Source organism: Panthera pardus, unplaced genomic scaffold (genome assembly GCF_024362965.1).
Source record: "Panthera pardus isolate Hobbes unplaced genomic scaffold, ASM2436296v1 HiC_scaffold_25, whole genome shotgun sequence".
Classification (NCBI taxonomy): domain Eukaryota; kingdom Metazoa; phylum Chordata; class Mammalia; order Carnivora; family Felidae; genus Panthera; species Panthera pardus.
The window spans coordinates 60,448,418-60,466,396 of record NW_026526821.1 but is presented as its reverse complement, the minus strand read 5'-3'; the positions used below and the strand labels follow the sequence as shown (position 1 = coordinate 60,466,396).

General features: G+C 33.6%; 1 protein-coding gene across 10 annotated transcripts in view; it reads right to left on the bottom strand.

Annotated features, from left to right (window-relative positions):
• Positions 1 to 717: 717 nt before the first annotated feature.
• Positions 718 to 17,979, bottom strand: part of TSGA10 (testis specific 10) — a 158,763-nt gene continuing 141,501 nt past the window's right edge. For 7 of the 10 annotated variants that reach the window (XM_019456665.2, XM_019456331.2, XM_019456156.2 and 4 more), the window contains 4 exons: positions 14,789 to 14,991; positions 12,797 to 12,901; positions 12,360 to 12,509; positions 4,907 to 5,631 (listed from right to left, as the gene is read on the bottom strand). In XM_019456665.2, the coding sequence (XP_019312210.2) occupies positions 5,607 to 5,631; positions 12,360 to 12,509; positions 12,797 to 12,901; positions 14,789 to 14,991 (483 nt within the window). In that variant the 3' untranslated portion in view covers positions 4,907 to 5,606. Of the gene's footprint in view, positions 2,845 to 4,906; positions 5,632 to 12,355; positions 12,510 to 12,796; positions 12,902 to 14,788; positions 14,992 to 17,979 lie in introns of those variants that run through there. The other 3 variants (XM_019456248.2, XM_019456485.2, XR_002081925.2) reach the window with 3 other exon arrangements.

The following is a 17,979-nucleotide window of genomic DNA, read 5'->3' as shown; positions in this document are numbered from 1 at the left end:
AACTACCTATACTCTATATTCTTTCAGTAAAATATATATTAGCTGGAAGCCACCATAAGTCTAGCATAGTCTGTACCATGATAAATAAATCAGACTATTCTCCTTGCCTTCATGGAGCTCACAGTCTTAGCAGGTATAACATACAAAGAAGACCACACAATAAGAATGCAATGGAGCACAAAGGATAAGTAAAATTAATAACAAATAGAAGTTAGACAAGAAATCCAGTTAGACTTTCATTTTCTAAAGCAACTATTTGATAAGCACATATTATGTGCCAGGCACTATGATAGGTGCTGTGGACACAATGTTAAACCAAACAAGAATTTTCCAGGCTGAGGGGGGAAATGGGAGAGAAAGAAAATGAGCAATCCAGGCAGAGGAAAGAGCATGTGCAAAGGTCAAGAGATAAAAAAGTGTAAACAGTTCCAAGTGCTGAAAGTAATTCAGAGTAATATATCAGTGTAGGGTAGAAAGAGTGAGATATGACATTCAAGAGATTAAAAAAAGAAGAACCAAATCAGAGAGACCTATGAAGGCAATGTTAAAGAGCTTGGACTTTAGTCTAAAGGCAAATCTGGTACTCATCAGGTATATGTGTGGAGAGGAATGTGATTGTATTTGTGTTTTAAAACTATTTCTTTGATGACAGTGTGGAGAATGGATTAAATGGAAGTATGGCTGAAACAAGAGAGATTAAATTAGGAAGCTGTTCCATTATTCTAGACTTAGAGTTTATTATGGTCTGAATTACAGTGAGAAGAGAGAAAAGTAGATTTATTCCATAGATATTTAGGAGACAGACTTGCTAGGAATTGAGGATAATTCATTCCTTTATTTGTTCCAGAAGAATTTACAGAATACCTAGTATGTGTCAAACATTGTGCTACACCCTAGCAGATATAGTGGTGAAGGTAGATACCATCCCTTGCCTTGATGTATCTTATAGTACAGAAGGAAAGACAGATAATAGACAAATAATTATACAATTAATTACAACTGTCCTTTAAAGGACAGTTAAAGGAGAAAAGGAGAAATATTGGATGTTTTTACAGGAGAATCTGAGCCAGTTAGACCAATGTTAGGAGTCAGAGAAACCTTGAGGAAACGACTTTTTTATTGTGGTAAATACATTTAATATTTACCATTTTAACCATTTAAAATTGTACAATTCAGTGGCATTAAGTACATTTACAATGTTGTGCAACCATTACCATTATCTGTTCTAAAACTTGTTTATCACCTTAAACAGAAACCCTGTACCCACAAAGCAGTCCTTCCCCATTGTCCTTTGACAGTCACTAATCTGCTGTCTCTCTGGATTTGCCTATTGTGGATATTTCATATGAATGAAATCTTAAAATATGTAGTTTTATGTCTGGATTCTTTTACTTAGTTTTCAAGGGCTATCCATGTTGTACCATGTATGAGTAATTCATTCATATTTATGGCTGAGTAATATTCTATTGTAGGGATACATCACATTCTGTTTATTCATTCATCAGTTGGACATTTGGGTTGTTTCCATCTTTTGCTAATTGTGAATTAGAGCTGCTATAAATATTCATGCACAAATTTTTGTTTGAATACTTTTTTAATTCTTTGGATACATACCTAGGAGTTGAATTGCTCGGTCATATGGTAGTTCTATGTTGAATTTATTGAGGAACTGTCAAACTGTTTTCCACAGTGGCTGTACCACTTTATATTTCCACCATCAATGAGTTTCAATTTCTCCACATTCTAACTGATATTGGTTATTGTCTATCTTTTCTATATAGCCATCATAGTGCATGTGAAGTGATTTGTTTTGTAGTTTTAATTTCCATTTTCCTAATTACTAATGAGGTTGAGTATCTTTTTTCATCTACATATTGACTTTACCTTCTTTGGAGAAATGCCTATTCAAGTCCTTTGCCCATTTTTAAATTGAGTTTTTTTTGTTGTTAGGTTGTAAAAATTGTTTATTTTTCTGGATACTAACACCCTTATCAGATACATGATTTGCAAATATTTTCTCCTATTATTTGGGTTATCTTTCACTTTCTTTTTTTTTTTAATGTTTATTTACTTTTTAGAGACAGAGACAGAGAGAGAGAGAAAGAGAGAGAGAGAGAGAGCACTAGCCAGGAAGGGGCAGAGAGAGAGGGAGACACAGAATCTGAAGCAGGCTCCAAGCTCTGAGTTGTCAACACAGAGCCTGACATGGGACTTGAATACACAAACAGTGAGATCATGACCTGAGCCAAAGTCGGATGCTTAACCTACTGAGCCACCCAGGTGTGCTCTTTCACTTTCTTGATAGTGTCTTTTGATGCACAAATATTTTTAATTCTGATGAAGTCCAATTTATCTATTCATGTTGTTGGTTGTCATTTAAGTCATATGTAAAAAACCATTGCAAAATCCAAGTTTGTGAAGATTTGCCTCTATGTTTTCCTCAAAGAGTTTTATAGTTTTAGCACTTGTATTTAGATATATAACCCATTTTGAGTTGATTTTTGCATGTGGTGTGTAAGGGTCTAACTTCATTCTTTTGCCTGTGGTTATCCAGTTGTCCCAACATCACTACTGAAGAGACTGTTCTTTCTCCATTGAATGGTCTTGGCACCTTCGTCAAAAATCAATGTATGGGTTTATTTCTGGACTTTCAATTCTATTCCATTCATCCATATGTCTATCCTTATGCTGGTACTACACTATTTTGATTACTGCAGCTTTGTAGTAACTTTTTGTAACCAGAAAATGTGTATCCTCCAACTTTGTTCTTCTGTTTCAAGATTGTTTAGGCTATTCTGAGTCCCTTGCAATTCCATATAAATTTTAGGATTGGCTTTTCCATTTCTGCAAAAAAACCCCTCCATTGGTATTTTGATAAGAATTATGTTTTTGTTTTTGTTTTTGTTTTTTTTTTTTTAATTTTTTTTTTCAACGTTTTTTATTTATTTTTGGGACAGAGAGAGACAGAGCATGAACGGGGGAGGGGCAGAGAGAGAGGGAGACACAGAATCGGAAACAGGCTCCAGGCTCCGAGCCATCAGCCCAGAGCCTGACGCGGGGCTCGAACTCACGGGCTGCGAGATCGTGACCTGGCTGAAGTCGGACGCTTAACCGACTGCGCCACCCAGGCGCCCCAAGAATTATGTTTAATCTGAAGATGGTTTGGGAGAATATTGCCATCTTAACAATATTAAGCCTTCTAATCTAGGATTATGAGATGTCTTTTCACTTATTTATGTCTTCTTTAATTTCTTTCAGCAGTATTGTGTAGTAGCAATTAATATTTAAGTTGAGTGAATGTGGAATGAGAGGGGAAGGGACTGACCTGAGGTGGCATGTGGGCTCCGGGCTCAGGAATCTGACATGGTACCTGGTGACACTCTACCAGGGGAAACAATGGCAGAGAATGCAAGGGGGAGACATTGCTGGAACTTAGTTTAGGGGCATTAAGACCCAGCACCTATGAGATATTTAACTCAAAGCGTTAACAATCTTCTTTCAAAACACCCTTACTTCAGCAAGAGTGGATGTTTTGTATTGAAAATGACATTTCAAAGCTGAGAGCTCTTTTTCAGATTTCTTTATCATCAAGAAAAGAATATGTCTGTATAGTTTTTGCATTGTGTATTTTATTGCTTTAGACAGTCTCTACCATATTAATTGGCTGTTATGTACTTATCTCATTCATTCTATCTCATTCTATCTCATTCAAAGTGGTTTGAATCTCATTCAAAAGGATATGTGTTCTTAAAATATTACCATAAGAAAAAATCCTTTCTTTGAGTTTTAACAAAGAATATAGTTGCTGTTTCCCAAACTTTGGATAATGTTTACCCCATTATATTCACTATATAATTTTCCTTTAAATATTCTGTAATTAATGGGACAAGTTAACTACAGTATACTTCTAATCAAGTATGAAAATATTTTCTCTCATACTTCATTCCTACTCTCTCATGTTCCCCTCCCCACATACTGCCCTCCACATACAACATATATTAAGTGCAAATGACAGGCGACACTCAGCTCCTTGACAGCTTTTCTAGAAGGTACATAAACTAAAATTAATGTTGTGGTAACCTAGTGCTTAGGTCATTGCATCACCTGGTAAACGTTAATTTTTACATTTATCAGCATATTAATATTAGCAAGAACAACTTTTTATGTATTATTCTCTAAAATGTTTATAAAAGGGCATCTTATTTTTTTTAAGTTTATTTATTTTGAGAGAGTGACAGAACACGTGAGAGGGGGATAGGCAGAGAGAGAGTGCGAGCGAGAGAGAGAGAGAATCCCAAGCAGTCTCTGCACTGCCAGAGAAGAACCCGATGTGGGGCTCAAACCCATGAACTGTGAGATCATGACCCCAGCTTAAGTTGAGAGCGGGATGCTTAACTGACTAAGCCACCCACGCTCCCCAAAAGGGCATCTTATTTTAAATTATTCAATTTTTAAAACCAATCTATAATGATTGTCTTGAACTAGATGAATAAACCTCAAAGTTTTCAAAAATCAAACTAAAATGAATATGTAGCATGAATTTATAGTAAAATATCACTGTGCTAATTATTAGACAAGACCTAGATCAGGACACTATCCTACTGCAATGATACTGCATAGTTGCTATATAAAATGAGAAATTGTCTACTTCATAAGACTATTATTAATGATAGGACTTAGGGGTTTTTTTTTATTAAAATGGCAAGAATACAAATAGCTTATATCAAATGTAAAATACAGTACTGTCCAGGCTTTAATATCAACATGAAGCCAAAGCCTATGGAGAGAAAAGATGAGATTTAGGAGATTTTAGGAGAAATAGGAAAATATCATTAAACTTATTACTCTACATTATAGACACCTGCCATAGGCAAAAAAATAAAAAATAAATAAAATGGCAATTAAGTTGATTGCAGTACTTTAATGTTTTAAAGAAAACTTATTAAAACACACATTTTTTAAAAATCTTACATTCTTGACAAATATAGCATCACCTACCTTTCTAAAAATAGTAGAGATAAACACAATTGCAGAAAATGTATGTTAATTAGTGGTACAATACTATGGATTTTAAAACTCTGACACACTCCTACTATCTGCTGCTTTGAAATCAGATTATGGCCTGGAATTTATGTCAGGTTGGTTCCAAAATGGAATATTGGGTCCCAGGCCAGTATTGGTAAACTGTGCCTATTTTGGCACAACTTCACCAGCCATGAAAGCACAAATCACAAAGAAAAAATTTAACCAACCAATTATTTGAGATATCAAGAAAGGAAAGGAAATCAGTTTTGTAAAAACACTTTTCCCTCTTTTTATAAGCTTCTTTATTTACTCCGGATAGTTAACATAACAGTGTTCAATAGTGAAGTAAGCAGATTTTACACTCACTATTACTGCATGGATAGAAAGAGCCATATGCATTTTTGTTTCTATATATCATTTTGGACCACCGCGATATGGCACATGAGAACACAGATTCAGAGGCACAAAGTTAATAAATACATTTAACATTGTCAAGCATTCAAAAGATAAATGCAATCATATAGCAAAAAAAAGTTTGTAACTTTGACCTTTCCCAAGGATGTGAAGAATCTTTTCGCATGTCAGAAATCTCTATAGCAAAGATTCCTATGAAAGAGAAAAAAATTATGCAGATTAATATTTTTAACTCAATGATTTCACCCATGTATAAAAAATGTATTCTAACATTACTTTGGCAATTCTTAAGGTTTTTTTTCCCCAGCCTCTGTGAAGGAAAACATATACAATGTATTTTTTTCATTCAGCTTTCGCAAACTGTGGTACATCGCTATCATGGAATAATATTCAACAATAAAAAGAAATGAACTATTGATAAATACAACAACTTGGATCGATCTCATGGGCATTGTGCTAAATGAAAAAACCCAATCTCAAAAAGTTACATACTGTGTGTAATTCCATTTATATAACATTATCAAAATGACAGAATTAAAGATATAGAAAACAAATTAGTGTTTGTCAGGGCGGAGAAGGGGAGGCTTGTGACCGTAAAAAGGTATCATAAGGGAGCAAGTTCCTTGGTGCTGATAGAGAATATAGTACAGTATGTTGCTTGTAATTGTGGTATATGTATGGTGTGTAAAAAAACCGTGCACACACATACATATGAGTGCATGTAAAAATGAATGAAATCTAAAAGGCCTATGGACTAATTAATTATATTGTACCAATATCAATTTCCTGGTTTGTAAGATATTGCCATTAGGGATGCTGGGAAGAAGGATTATCTGTACTATTTTTGCAACTATGTGTGAGACTGTAGTCATTTCAAAATAGTGTAACAAAGCAAACAAAACTGTGACATAAACATACAAGGAAATACAACTCAGCAGTTAAAAGGAACATACGACAACATCTGATCCACACAATAATCTGGATAAATCTCTAATATATGATTCTGAGTAAAAGCCATTGGAAGCTACATACATGATTTTATTTATATGATAACACTGAAAAGGCAAAACTATAGGGATAGGAGAGAGATCAGTGGTTGGGGAAAGTAAATGAAGTACATTGACTATTGTCTAGATAATAGGTGGTAGTCAAAGTATATCATTCAAACTACCAGCAAAGGTTAAATAAGAAAAAAGGGAATTAAGGGCACTATTAAAATTATTAATAGAAAGGAGACTACTATAATAAAGTACAAATGTCTTAAATATCAAAAGAAATTATAAAAAGTAAAGAAGAAAAGTCAAATTGAAAAATACAATAAATGTCACATGATGAACAAAGTTATCATAAGATAACATGACAGAGTTGATACCAAATTTCAATCATATTAATAATGTGAAAAAGTTTAACTCATCCATTATTTCAAAACAGCCCATAAAGCAAAACTTAAATCCATGCTATAAACATGAAAGGTACCTAAAATGCAGTGATTCAGAAAAGCTAAAAATAAAGAGATGGACAAAGGTTTGCCAGGCAGATGGAGACAATAACTACTTGTAACTCTTAATACCAGACAAGGTAGACACCAAGCCCCTCCCACCTCCAAAAAATTAAATGTATCAGAAAAGTACACTTCATAAAATCCACATCCCACAATGAGGATATTAGTGCACACACATAATGTTCATAATATCTATGCAACAAATAAAGCGGTACACCACCTACATAAAACAAAATTTATAGGAAATACAAAAAGAAATAAAAATATAATAATAATTGAAGATTTTTAGTAAAACAAAAGAACTAATAAAATAAAAAAGGTAAATCTTTTAAATATATATATACATATATATATATATATATATATATATATATACTAGAAATATATACCTTGATAAGAAAGAATATATCTTTTCAAGTGCACATGAGCTACCCACAAAAATTTATCATGTAGTAAAGTACAAAGAAAATATCAATAGGGGTGCCTGGGGGGCTCAGTCAGTTGAGCATCTGACTTCGGCTGAGGTTATGATCTCGCAATTGGTAAGTTCGGGCCCTGTGTTGGGCTCTGTGCTGACAGCTCAGAGCCTGAAGCCTGCTTGGGATTCTGTCTCCCTCTGTCTCTGCCCCTTCCTCACTCACACTTTGTGTCTCTCTCTCTCAAAAATAAATATTTTTTAAAAATTTTTAAAGAAAGTCTCAGTAGTTACACAAAATAGAAATATTATAGAAAATACTCTAATCACAAAATAACGCCAGAAATTAAAAAATGAAACACAAACGCAAAAAGCCCTTCTTATTGGAAGGTTAAAGATTTTCCATCAGGGGCGCCTGGGTGGCGCGGTCGGTTAAGCGTTCGACTTCAGCCAGGTCACGATCTCACGGTCCGTGAGTTCGAGCCCCGCGTCAGGCTCTGGGCTGATGGCTCAGAGCCTGGAGCCTGTTTCCGATTATGTGTCTCCCTCTCTCTCTGTCCCTCCCCCGTTCATGCTCTGTCTCTCTCTGTCCCAAAAATAAATAAACGTTGAAGGCGTGTTCCAAGATATTTAAAAAAAAAAAAAAAAAAAAAAAGATTTTCCATCAAATAACTTTTGGGTAAAAGTGAAAATACAAATAGAAATTAGAGAATTTCTGAAAAATAATGGTAACAAAATATTACATATCAGAATCTATGGGATATATTTAAAGCAATGGTCACTGGAAAATTCATAGACCTAAATATTTACATCAATAAGAATGAAAGAATGGCAATAAATGAGTTCCTAACTTAAAAATACTAAGGAAAAAATCCAACAAAGTAAATAAAAAGCACAGGAAGAAAATAATACAAGCAAAACCATAAATTAATAAGATAAAGAAAAATAAATCAGTAAGTCAAAATGCTGGTTCTTTGAAGCAATGAACAAAGTAAACAAAACACTGGCTAAAGTAACCAAGAAATAGGAGAGGGAAGCACACATACACAATTAAGAAATGACAATGGCATATAACTATTGATACAGAGAAAATTTTTAAATTCATAAGATATAGCATTGGTTCCAAAAACTGAAAGGAAATGGATAATTTTTAGATAAACAGAATATAGGGAAAGTTTAAAACAAGTTCCAAAAACAAAAAACAAAATTTTATCAAGGAAGTATATACCCCACAAAACAGAAAGAACCAAATCCTTAGAGATCAGATAATCACAAACTACATAAATTGTTTCAAGGCATAGTAAATGAAAAACTCTCCAATTACTTTTCTGAAGCAAAGATAACGTTGATATCTAAACTTGGTAAGATAGGGCAAAGAAAAAAATTCAGACCAATGTTGTTTATAAATATTAATACACAAATCTAAAATAAAATATTAGTGAACATTAAGAATACACTAAAACAAAGCAGGGTTTATACCACAAATTCAAAGATGGTTCAATATTTGAAAATATTTTAATATAATTCTCATATTAATAGTTCTAAAGAGAAAAACCCTATCTCCATAGATGCTGAAAAAACACCCATTCCTAATTAAAATAATCTTGAGAAGATAAAAATGAGTGGATATTATAAAACATTTACATCTCAATCTTAAAGCCAGCATCTTATACTTATTTGACAAACCCTAGAGGTATTCCCACTTAAGGTCAGAATCAAGACAAAGATGCCCATTTTCTTCACTACCATTTATCACTATTCTGAAGACACTAGCTAATGCAATGAACTGGAGAATACAATTCAAGAGATAAAAATAGGAGAAGAAGAAACAAAATGATCTCTTTTTGCAGATGACATGATAATATACTTGGAATTTTCTAAAAAATCAATGACAAAACTTAATGAAACAATAAAAAAATTTAGCAAGGCAACATGATGATAAATTTACATGTAAAAACAGCATATTTGAAGATATAATGAATGAGGGAAAAATCTAAAGATAAAATAATTAGGAATAAACTTAACAAGAAATGTTCAAAACCTGTATAAAGAAAACTACAAGTCATTCTTGAATGACACAAAGTGAGTTTGAACAAATGGAAAGACATATCTCTTCTTGGTTAGGACATCTCAACATTATTGAGATGTCATTTCTCCACAAGTTAATTTATAAGTTTAATGTGATTCTAATAAAAATCCCAAGGTTTTTTTTTTTAAATGGCACTAGATAAATTGACCCCAAATTTCATATGGAAAATAAACTCACAAGAAAATATAGGTCAACACTTAACAGGAAGAGCTCTTACAAGCACTAGCCCTTTGGTATGCTGGAGCTGGCTCGTAGTTGATTGTAAATATTCAGGAATTTTGTGAGCTTGTGGTTAAACCAGCTTGGTTGCTTGAAACTGGGCAACGTATAGAATTGTGTAATCACTATGTTGTACACCTGACACTACTATACCATTGTATGTCAACTGCACTTCAATAAAAGAAAGAAAGAAAGAATGCCCCCACAGTGGGCATATTTACACTACTAAAACTGTCAAATGCTACAAGTCAGGGCTTCTCCCTCGCCTTCCTTGGAGAGTCAGTTTACTAGCAAACCATCAGACTAGCCCCCCCAAAACTAAAAATATTACAAAGGCTCTATAATTAAAGTAGCGTGGGACTGGAACATAAATAGACCCAAAGGAATAAAAGAGAAAGTCTAAAAAGAAACTTGAACCACTGGAGCAAAATCTTTTCTTAGGACTACTGGTTGGTCATTCGGAAAAAGGTAAAATTAGATCCATTCTTCGTACCATGTAAAAAAAAAAAAAAAAAGGCTCTAAATGGATCATAAATCTAAATGTAAAAAGTAAAACCATATATATATATATACATATATATATATGTATATATATATATGTATATATGTATGTAAAACATTATTTCCTCTATTATCTATTTGAGTATAAGGAAAGATTTTTCTAACTATAAACAGAAATATGGATGCATTAACATACATTTAAAAATTTGATTACATAAAAATAAACATTTTTCCATGGGAAAAATAGTATATGCAAAATCAAAAGAAAAAGGGCAAAGTAGAAGAAAATATTTGCAACATTTATCATTGATAAAGAGCTAATTTCTCACATTTATAAAAAAATTTTTAACAAAAAAATTCCAGTAGAAAAATGGGCAAAGGAATAGATAAGTCAAAAATAAGAGATATTAAAACAGCCCTTAAACATATGAAAAGATATTCAAATTCACTCATAAAAAGAAAAATGCAAATTAAAACTACACTTAAGTACCATTTCTTACCCACCATACTGGTAAAAATTCAAGAACTTGACAGTATACTCTGCTGGTGAGGCTGTGGGGAAACAGGCACTCTCACCCATATCTAGTGGGAGTGCAAAATGGTACAACCCCTATAGAGGAGAATTTGGCACTATTTAAGAAAACTATATACATAACACATTTACCCCTTGACCCAGAAATCCTGATTCTAGGATTTTATCCTGAAGATATGCCTCCACAATTACGAAAATACATTTGTATAAGATTATTCATTACAGCTTTATTTGTAATTTCAAATTGCTGAAAACCACCTAAATGTCCAAATGTAGAAGGTTTGCATAATTATGGTATATCCACACAAAGGAATACTATGCAGCTATAGAAAAGAATGAGGAAAATCACTATGAACTAATATGGAGTGACTTCTAAAAGAAGAGAGAAAAGCAAAGTGTGAAGAAGCATATATAATATGCTACCTTTTGCATATGAAAAGAAAAATAAAAATATACCTGAATGTCATTATCATAAGACCATAAAGGAATATGGGGGACATGGGATGGAAGGCATACAGAATTTGCAGAGTTTTGACTTTTAAAAGCCTATTAGTCTACATATTCAAACATAAAATTAAATCAAGGAAAAAACTAGGAAGGGGAAAAATGAAAAAACGAAAGCAAAGTGAAATAAATGAATCTAATGTTATTTCAACTGTATACTATAATCACAGGAAAAGAGGGGGAAAAAAGTTAATCCAAGTAATTTATCAACTCAGTATTTGACTATATGCTCTTAAAATTTGTGCAAAGTAGTGTATGAAGACAGGAATTACAAATGGATCCTGAACTTTTACGTTGGTCTGTTTATTGTAGGGACACAGGTGAAGAAATTTTGAAACTATTTTAGATGCATTCTGGGATTGAGCAAATGGGTATGTGCATATTGTTGAGTAAACATGTTGATGTTGAGCCAGGGTCCTTACTATAGAGGAAAGGACATACACGTACAAAATGGAAAAAGGGAATGAAAACACCTGAGAGGATGGTTTGGAACTGGAGAGATTGCTTATGTTTTTAAAACATGTGTGTGCGTGACTGTGCGTGTGTGTGTGTGCATATATGGAGAGAGAAGGAATATATGCAAGAGTGTGAGTACGTGAGACGGCAAATATGTTGCCTCAAACACATCGAAAGTAAAAGGGGTAAAATTTTAACAACGAGTATGGGTAAAAGGTATATAGCTGTTCTCTGCATTATTTTCTTTTTATAATTTCTTATAAGTTTGAATTTATATCAAAATACAAATGTTTTTACAAAATTTGTGACTTACAGGAATATATCTAAAATACTCTCTTCTGAAAAATAAACTACTTTCCTAAAGCATAAGTATTTTATGGTGCTATATTAACCAATATTTTATTAATGAAAGTATATGAAAAAATTTGTTTTAAAAAAAAGAAAATCAGATTTAAAAATATAATTTATGTCAACATTAGATAGAGTGGAGATCTTTCATTTTAGCAAATTTACATAAAATTATCAAAATACTTTATTTTTATGTCTATATACGTATGTATATTATTATGTGTAAATATTATGTCTATATTACCTATGTAATTGTATTTAAATAGCACTATTAATGATAGATTGTTTTTGAGCTTCCTTACTCCATCAAGTATTGCTATATGGTACCCAAAGAAAGGATCTTTAAATTACTTACTCTTCTAACGATCGATCTAGGCCTCGGTCAGGAGATCGATGGTGAGCACGTTCTGGTGAATGACATTTTGTACTTGGCTTCATGGTAGTATTCAAATGATAAGCATTACTTGAGTAATTCTGGCGGCGAAGTTCTTGCACGGCCCTCTCCCTAAAGCAAAATAAGGGGCTTTTAAACTTTATATCCAGTGATGTTATTAATAGTGTCATAAAACTGTAGTTAAGTTCACACTTTAAAAGCTAACCATCATGAAATTATCAAAATTTGTTGTTATCTTAAAAAGTGCCTTCCACCTTTTGGGATGAGCACTGGGTGTTGTATGGAAACCAATTTGACAGTAAATTTCATATATTAAAAAATAAAAAATAAATAAAAATAAAAAAAAAAATTAAAAAAAAGTGCCTTCCAGACTGAACACTGCAGAGAGACAAACTTACCTTTCAAAGCGCTCTGTCCCTAGCTGTCGTTTGGTAATGTCTAAATCAGCTTCCAATTGTGTTACAACATTTCTGAACTGGGCCACATCTCTACTCTGGATGGCCCTGTGTAAAAAAACATAGGAGTGACAGCTGATTAAGCTTAAAATACGGCAAGGACTTCTAGAGTGCATTAAACCATATTGGCAATGGCTTCTCAGCTGGAACCAAGCCAAACTGTGATTTTTATGGATATATTAGTTCACCTAAAATATGCCAATTTTAAATGTAATAAATATGAAAATAGCCTACTTGAAAAGCTTAAGCTGTGTCAGTCCCATCCAATTAGTTAAACCTCTCAGTTTCCCTACGTTTAGATGGGATAATATTATCTATTATCTATCTATATTATCTATTTTTAAAGTACTTTAAGGTATTATATGTAAAGTAGTAGCTTAACCAAATAATAAAACACAATGATTAATTTAGTCTATTATATATATTTAGTAAATCAACCAAGTGCTTTACATATACTTATAATGAAATTTGATTTACACAATTTGTAATGAAATTTGATATCCAAACTGTTAAAAACATAAAATCTCTTCAATTTAGCAGGATTTTCTTTAGGGGTAAACAGTGCCTCAAAAACCCTGTCATTAGGCACACTATCATAAGGAAGACAATGGCAACAATGAATGCCGCTTACATAGAACATTCTATCCTCTTTGCTTGCCTTCAGAACTGCAATGTTAACTACTAAAACATAACTTTAGAGACTAAGAACACTAATGTTTATTATGCTTACTAGTTCTGAATGATAGTACTTATCAACCAGTCTAAAACAGAATGTACCCCTGAAGGTGGGGGTTTAGGCACATTTCACTAAGGCCAATTTCCACATACCAGCTTGAGAAAATGATCCTGCTGAACCGGTTGAATCCCAGCTGTGGTGACGGAAAAGAATGACTCACAGCTGCCATAACCTAACAACAGTTTCTCAAGGAAACTGGCCCTGGCTTTGCAGCCTTTGCTCAGTCAGGGGCTCCAGAGTGACTGATTACTGAGACCATGATTCTTATCTTTTCCAGGTCCCATGCTCAGATGAGGCTGGATGAAAAAGTGTTATAGACGGGACATAAGAATAGAGGCTGAGGGTCCCCATCAGTTTTTGTGAGAGGTCACCAAGTTTAGTAATAAAAACATTCACTATATAGGCAGGCATTTCTACTGAATCTTCCAGCTAAGAGTCTTGTAATAAGATGCTAATGGTGACATGGATGCTTGGGGGAAAAAAAAAAGGCCAAGGGGCGCCTGAGTGGCTCAGTTGATAAGGGTCCGACTTCCGCTCAGGTCATGATCTCACGGTTGGTGAGTTTGAGTCCCGCATCGGGCTCTGAGCCTGGAACCTGCTTCAGATTCTATGTCTCTCTCTCTCTCTCTCTCTCTCTCTCTGCCCCTCTCCTGCTCACTCTCTGTCTCTCTCTCTCTCAAAAATAAATTTAAAAAAATTTTTAAGCTAAAATCAGTACTCTAAGCAAGGTCTTCAGTATTATATGACTGTGGGAGTTCTTCCAAGTACCCAGTATATACTTACAGGTACATAAGGAAATACTATGTGACATGTCTAAAGACTAGGTAACAATAACCAGGTGGGTCTATAAATAGAAAAATTCTTCTGGTTTCCTAAGTGCTTAATTTTTTTTCTAAGAACTTGTTATAATATTTCTACAAGGTAATATTTTAGGTCAGACATTCTACTATATCCAAAGCTCTGTTAGAAATAATCAACAGAGATGGTTAAATTTAAATTTAGACGCATTTAGATAAATATATAATAGAAATGAATAATAAATCTTAGGCAAATCACAATGTTTCTGGTCCTCAGTTTAACCGATGGCAGAAGATGGGCACTAAATTGTCTAAATTCCAGCTTTAAAATTCGACTACCCTATAAAGTATAAAAATTATTTAAAATATGACTTTATGCTATTATGTTGCTAACCAACTCACATTTTACTTTCTGCCAAACAAAGGTGTTCTTTGAGAAGCTGAATTTCAGATTCTTTTTCTTGAAGCGCTATCTGAGACTGATATTCTTTGTCTCGATTGGCCACCAGCAAAGCTTCTAGATTCTGCATAGAGATTCTCTCATTTGTCATCTGACTCCTGAGGAGTTCTATTTCAGAGCGAGCAGAATCTAACTCATTCTCCATCTGTACAATAATAGGAAGATATCTATACTTATTCCCATTCATTTATTGAACTGATTATCAGAGACTCATAAAATTTCTGTATTATAAGTTCAAAACCCCTTTTAATTTCTTAATTAGAAATATCCTCCTTCTTACCAAATATACACACAGGATCACTTTCTCCAACTCCAATTTTTTTGATAGGATCAAAATTAATTTAAGTAAAGACGTATTAATAATCCCAAACTGCAAATAATTTCCATTTCCAGTGTTGATATTTCTTTATATAATTCTGCAAGATTGACGTGGTGATATACATGACTACTGCTTTGTCCTGAGTTAGGTGAGTTACAAACACCTAACTACCTTATAGAATGTTATTGCATTTCATAGTTAAGGAAGATAAGGAATAACTGCACATTCTCTCTCTTGTATAAACCTGTGGAAAGCTTCATTTTATGAAGGTTATCTTGAGCCTCAAAAATACTCTGTAAGCCAAATGTTTCTTCAAAAGAAGATCAGACATTGATATTTAGAAAAAAAGTATTCCTTATCTCATAATACACATTACAATAAATTATACATGTATTTAAAAAGTTAAATATGCAAAAATAAAACTCTAAGAAAAAAGAATTTAATAAAAATGAAATTATTGGGGGAGGGGTGAGCAGGTAGGGAAGAACTGTCTAGACTAGATATAATTAAAAATGATGTATAGCCATATAAAAAATAAACATACTGATTATAAACCTAACCGAAATTTATAAGGAAACTGGAAAAATATACTGTTTGTATCGTGACAAATGGTAGCTATACTAGAGGTGAGCACAGCATCAGTATACCCTTATTGAATCATTATGTTGTACACCTGAAACTAATGTAACACTGTGTCTCAACTATACTCAAGTTTTTAAAAAATTTTAAGAAGAAACTCAATAAATAAAATGGCTAATATCTTACTACTAAAAGGAACTCATACAAATTGATGAGAAATATGAACTAATGATATGAACAGATGATTTATAAAATAAAGCTCATTAGTAAACATATGGGGGAAAAAAACTACCCTTACTAATATTCAAGTGAGTATAAATTGAAATAAGATGTTATTTCTAGTACAGGGTTTCTTAATCTTGACACTACTGACATTTTGGGTTGGATAATTATTCCGTGTAGGGAGATGCCTTATGCACTGTAGGATATTTAGCAGCATCCTTGGCCTCTACTTATTAGAGGCTGGTAGCATTCCCCCACCCCAGTTGTGACAATCAAAAATGTCTCCAGATATTGCTGAATGGCCACAGGGGAGCAAACTATCTCTCAGCTGAACCACTGTTCTAGTTTATCAAATTGGCAAATTTCTTAGTATGTATTGGTTAACATTAAAATGGGCAATGGCATGGCACCTGGGTGGCTCAGTCGGTTGAGCGTCTGACTTTTGATTTCAGCCTGGGTCATTATCCCAGGGTCATGTGATTGAACCCTGCGTCGGGCTCTGCAGTGAGCATGGAGCCTGCTTGAGATTCTCTCCGCCCCCCCTCCCATCTTGTTCTCCCCTCTGGCCCTCTCCCCCACTCACGCATGCACTCTCTCTTTCTCTAAAAAGAAAAAAAAAATTTTTTAATGGGCAATGGCAAGTACATACACTTTGCTAGCAAGAATACAAAATGAAGCATGACTTTTTTTTTGCAGCAGCAGCTTTATTGGAATATAATTTACGTACCATACAACTTACCCATTTAAAAGGTACAATTCAAATAAGTAAATAAAAGGTACAATTCAATTGGATTTTTTTCAAGTTTTTATTTAAATTATAGTTAGTTAACATATAGTGTAATATTGGTTTCAGGAGTAGAATTTAGTGATTCATCACTTAAGTTAAACACCCAATGCTCATTACAAACAAGCGCCCTCCTTAAAACCCATCACCCATTTAGCCCATCCCCCACCCACCTCCCCTCCAGCAACCCTCAGTTTGTTTTCTATAGTTAAGAGTCCCTTATGGTTTGTTTCTCTCTCTCTCTCTTTTTTCTTTCCCCTATGCTCATCTGTTTTGTTTCTTAAGTTCCACATATGAGTGAAATTCTATGGTGTCTTTCTCTGATTTATTTTGGTTAGCATAATACACTCTAGCTCCATCCACATCATTGCAAATGGCAAGATTTCATTCTTTTTTATGGCTGAGTAATATCGATGCAGAAAAAAAGTATTGGACAAAGTGCAGCATCTGTTCTTGATAAAAAGCCTCAACAAAGTACAGAGAGGGAACATACCTCAACATCATAAAGGCCATATACAAAAGACCCACGGATAATACCATCCTCAATAGGGAAAAACTGAGAGCTTTTCCTATGTGGTCAGGAACAAGACAGAGATGTCCACTCTCACTATTGTTATTTAACACAGTACTTGAAGTTCTAGCATTGGCAATCAGACAACAAAAAGAAATAAAAGACATCCAAATTGGAAAGGAAGAAGTCAAACTTTCACTATGCACAGATGACAGGATGCTCTATATAGAAAATCCAAAAGACTCCAACAAAACTGCTAGAACTGATCCATGAATTCAGTAAGTCACAGGATACAAAATCAATGTACAGATATCAGTTGCATTTCTATACACCAATAACGAAGCAGCAGAGAGAGAAATCAAGGAATTGATCCCATTTACAACTGCACCAAAACCCATAAGATACTTAGGAATAAACCTAACCAAAGAGGTAAAAGACGAGTATGCTGAAAACTATAGAACACTCATGAAAGAAACTGAAGAAGACACAAAGAAATGTAAAAATATTCCATGCTTGTGGATCATAAGAGAAATATTATCCAAATGTCTATACTACTGCCCAAAATCTACATAATCCCTATCAAAATAATACCAGAATTTTTCACAGAGCTAGAACAAACCTAAAATGTGTATGGAACCACAAAGGACCTCGATTGCCAAAGCAATCTTGAAAAAGTAAAGCAAAGCTGGTGGCATCACAACTCGGGATTGCTATATTA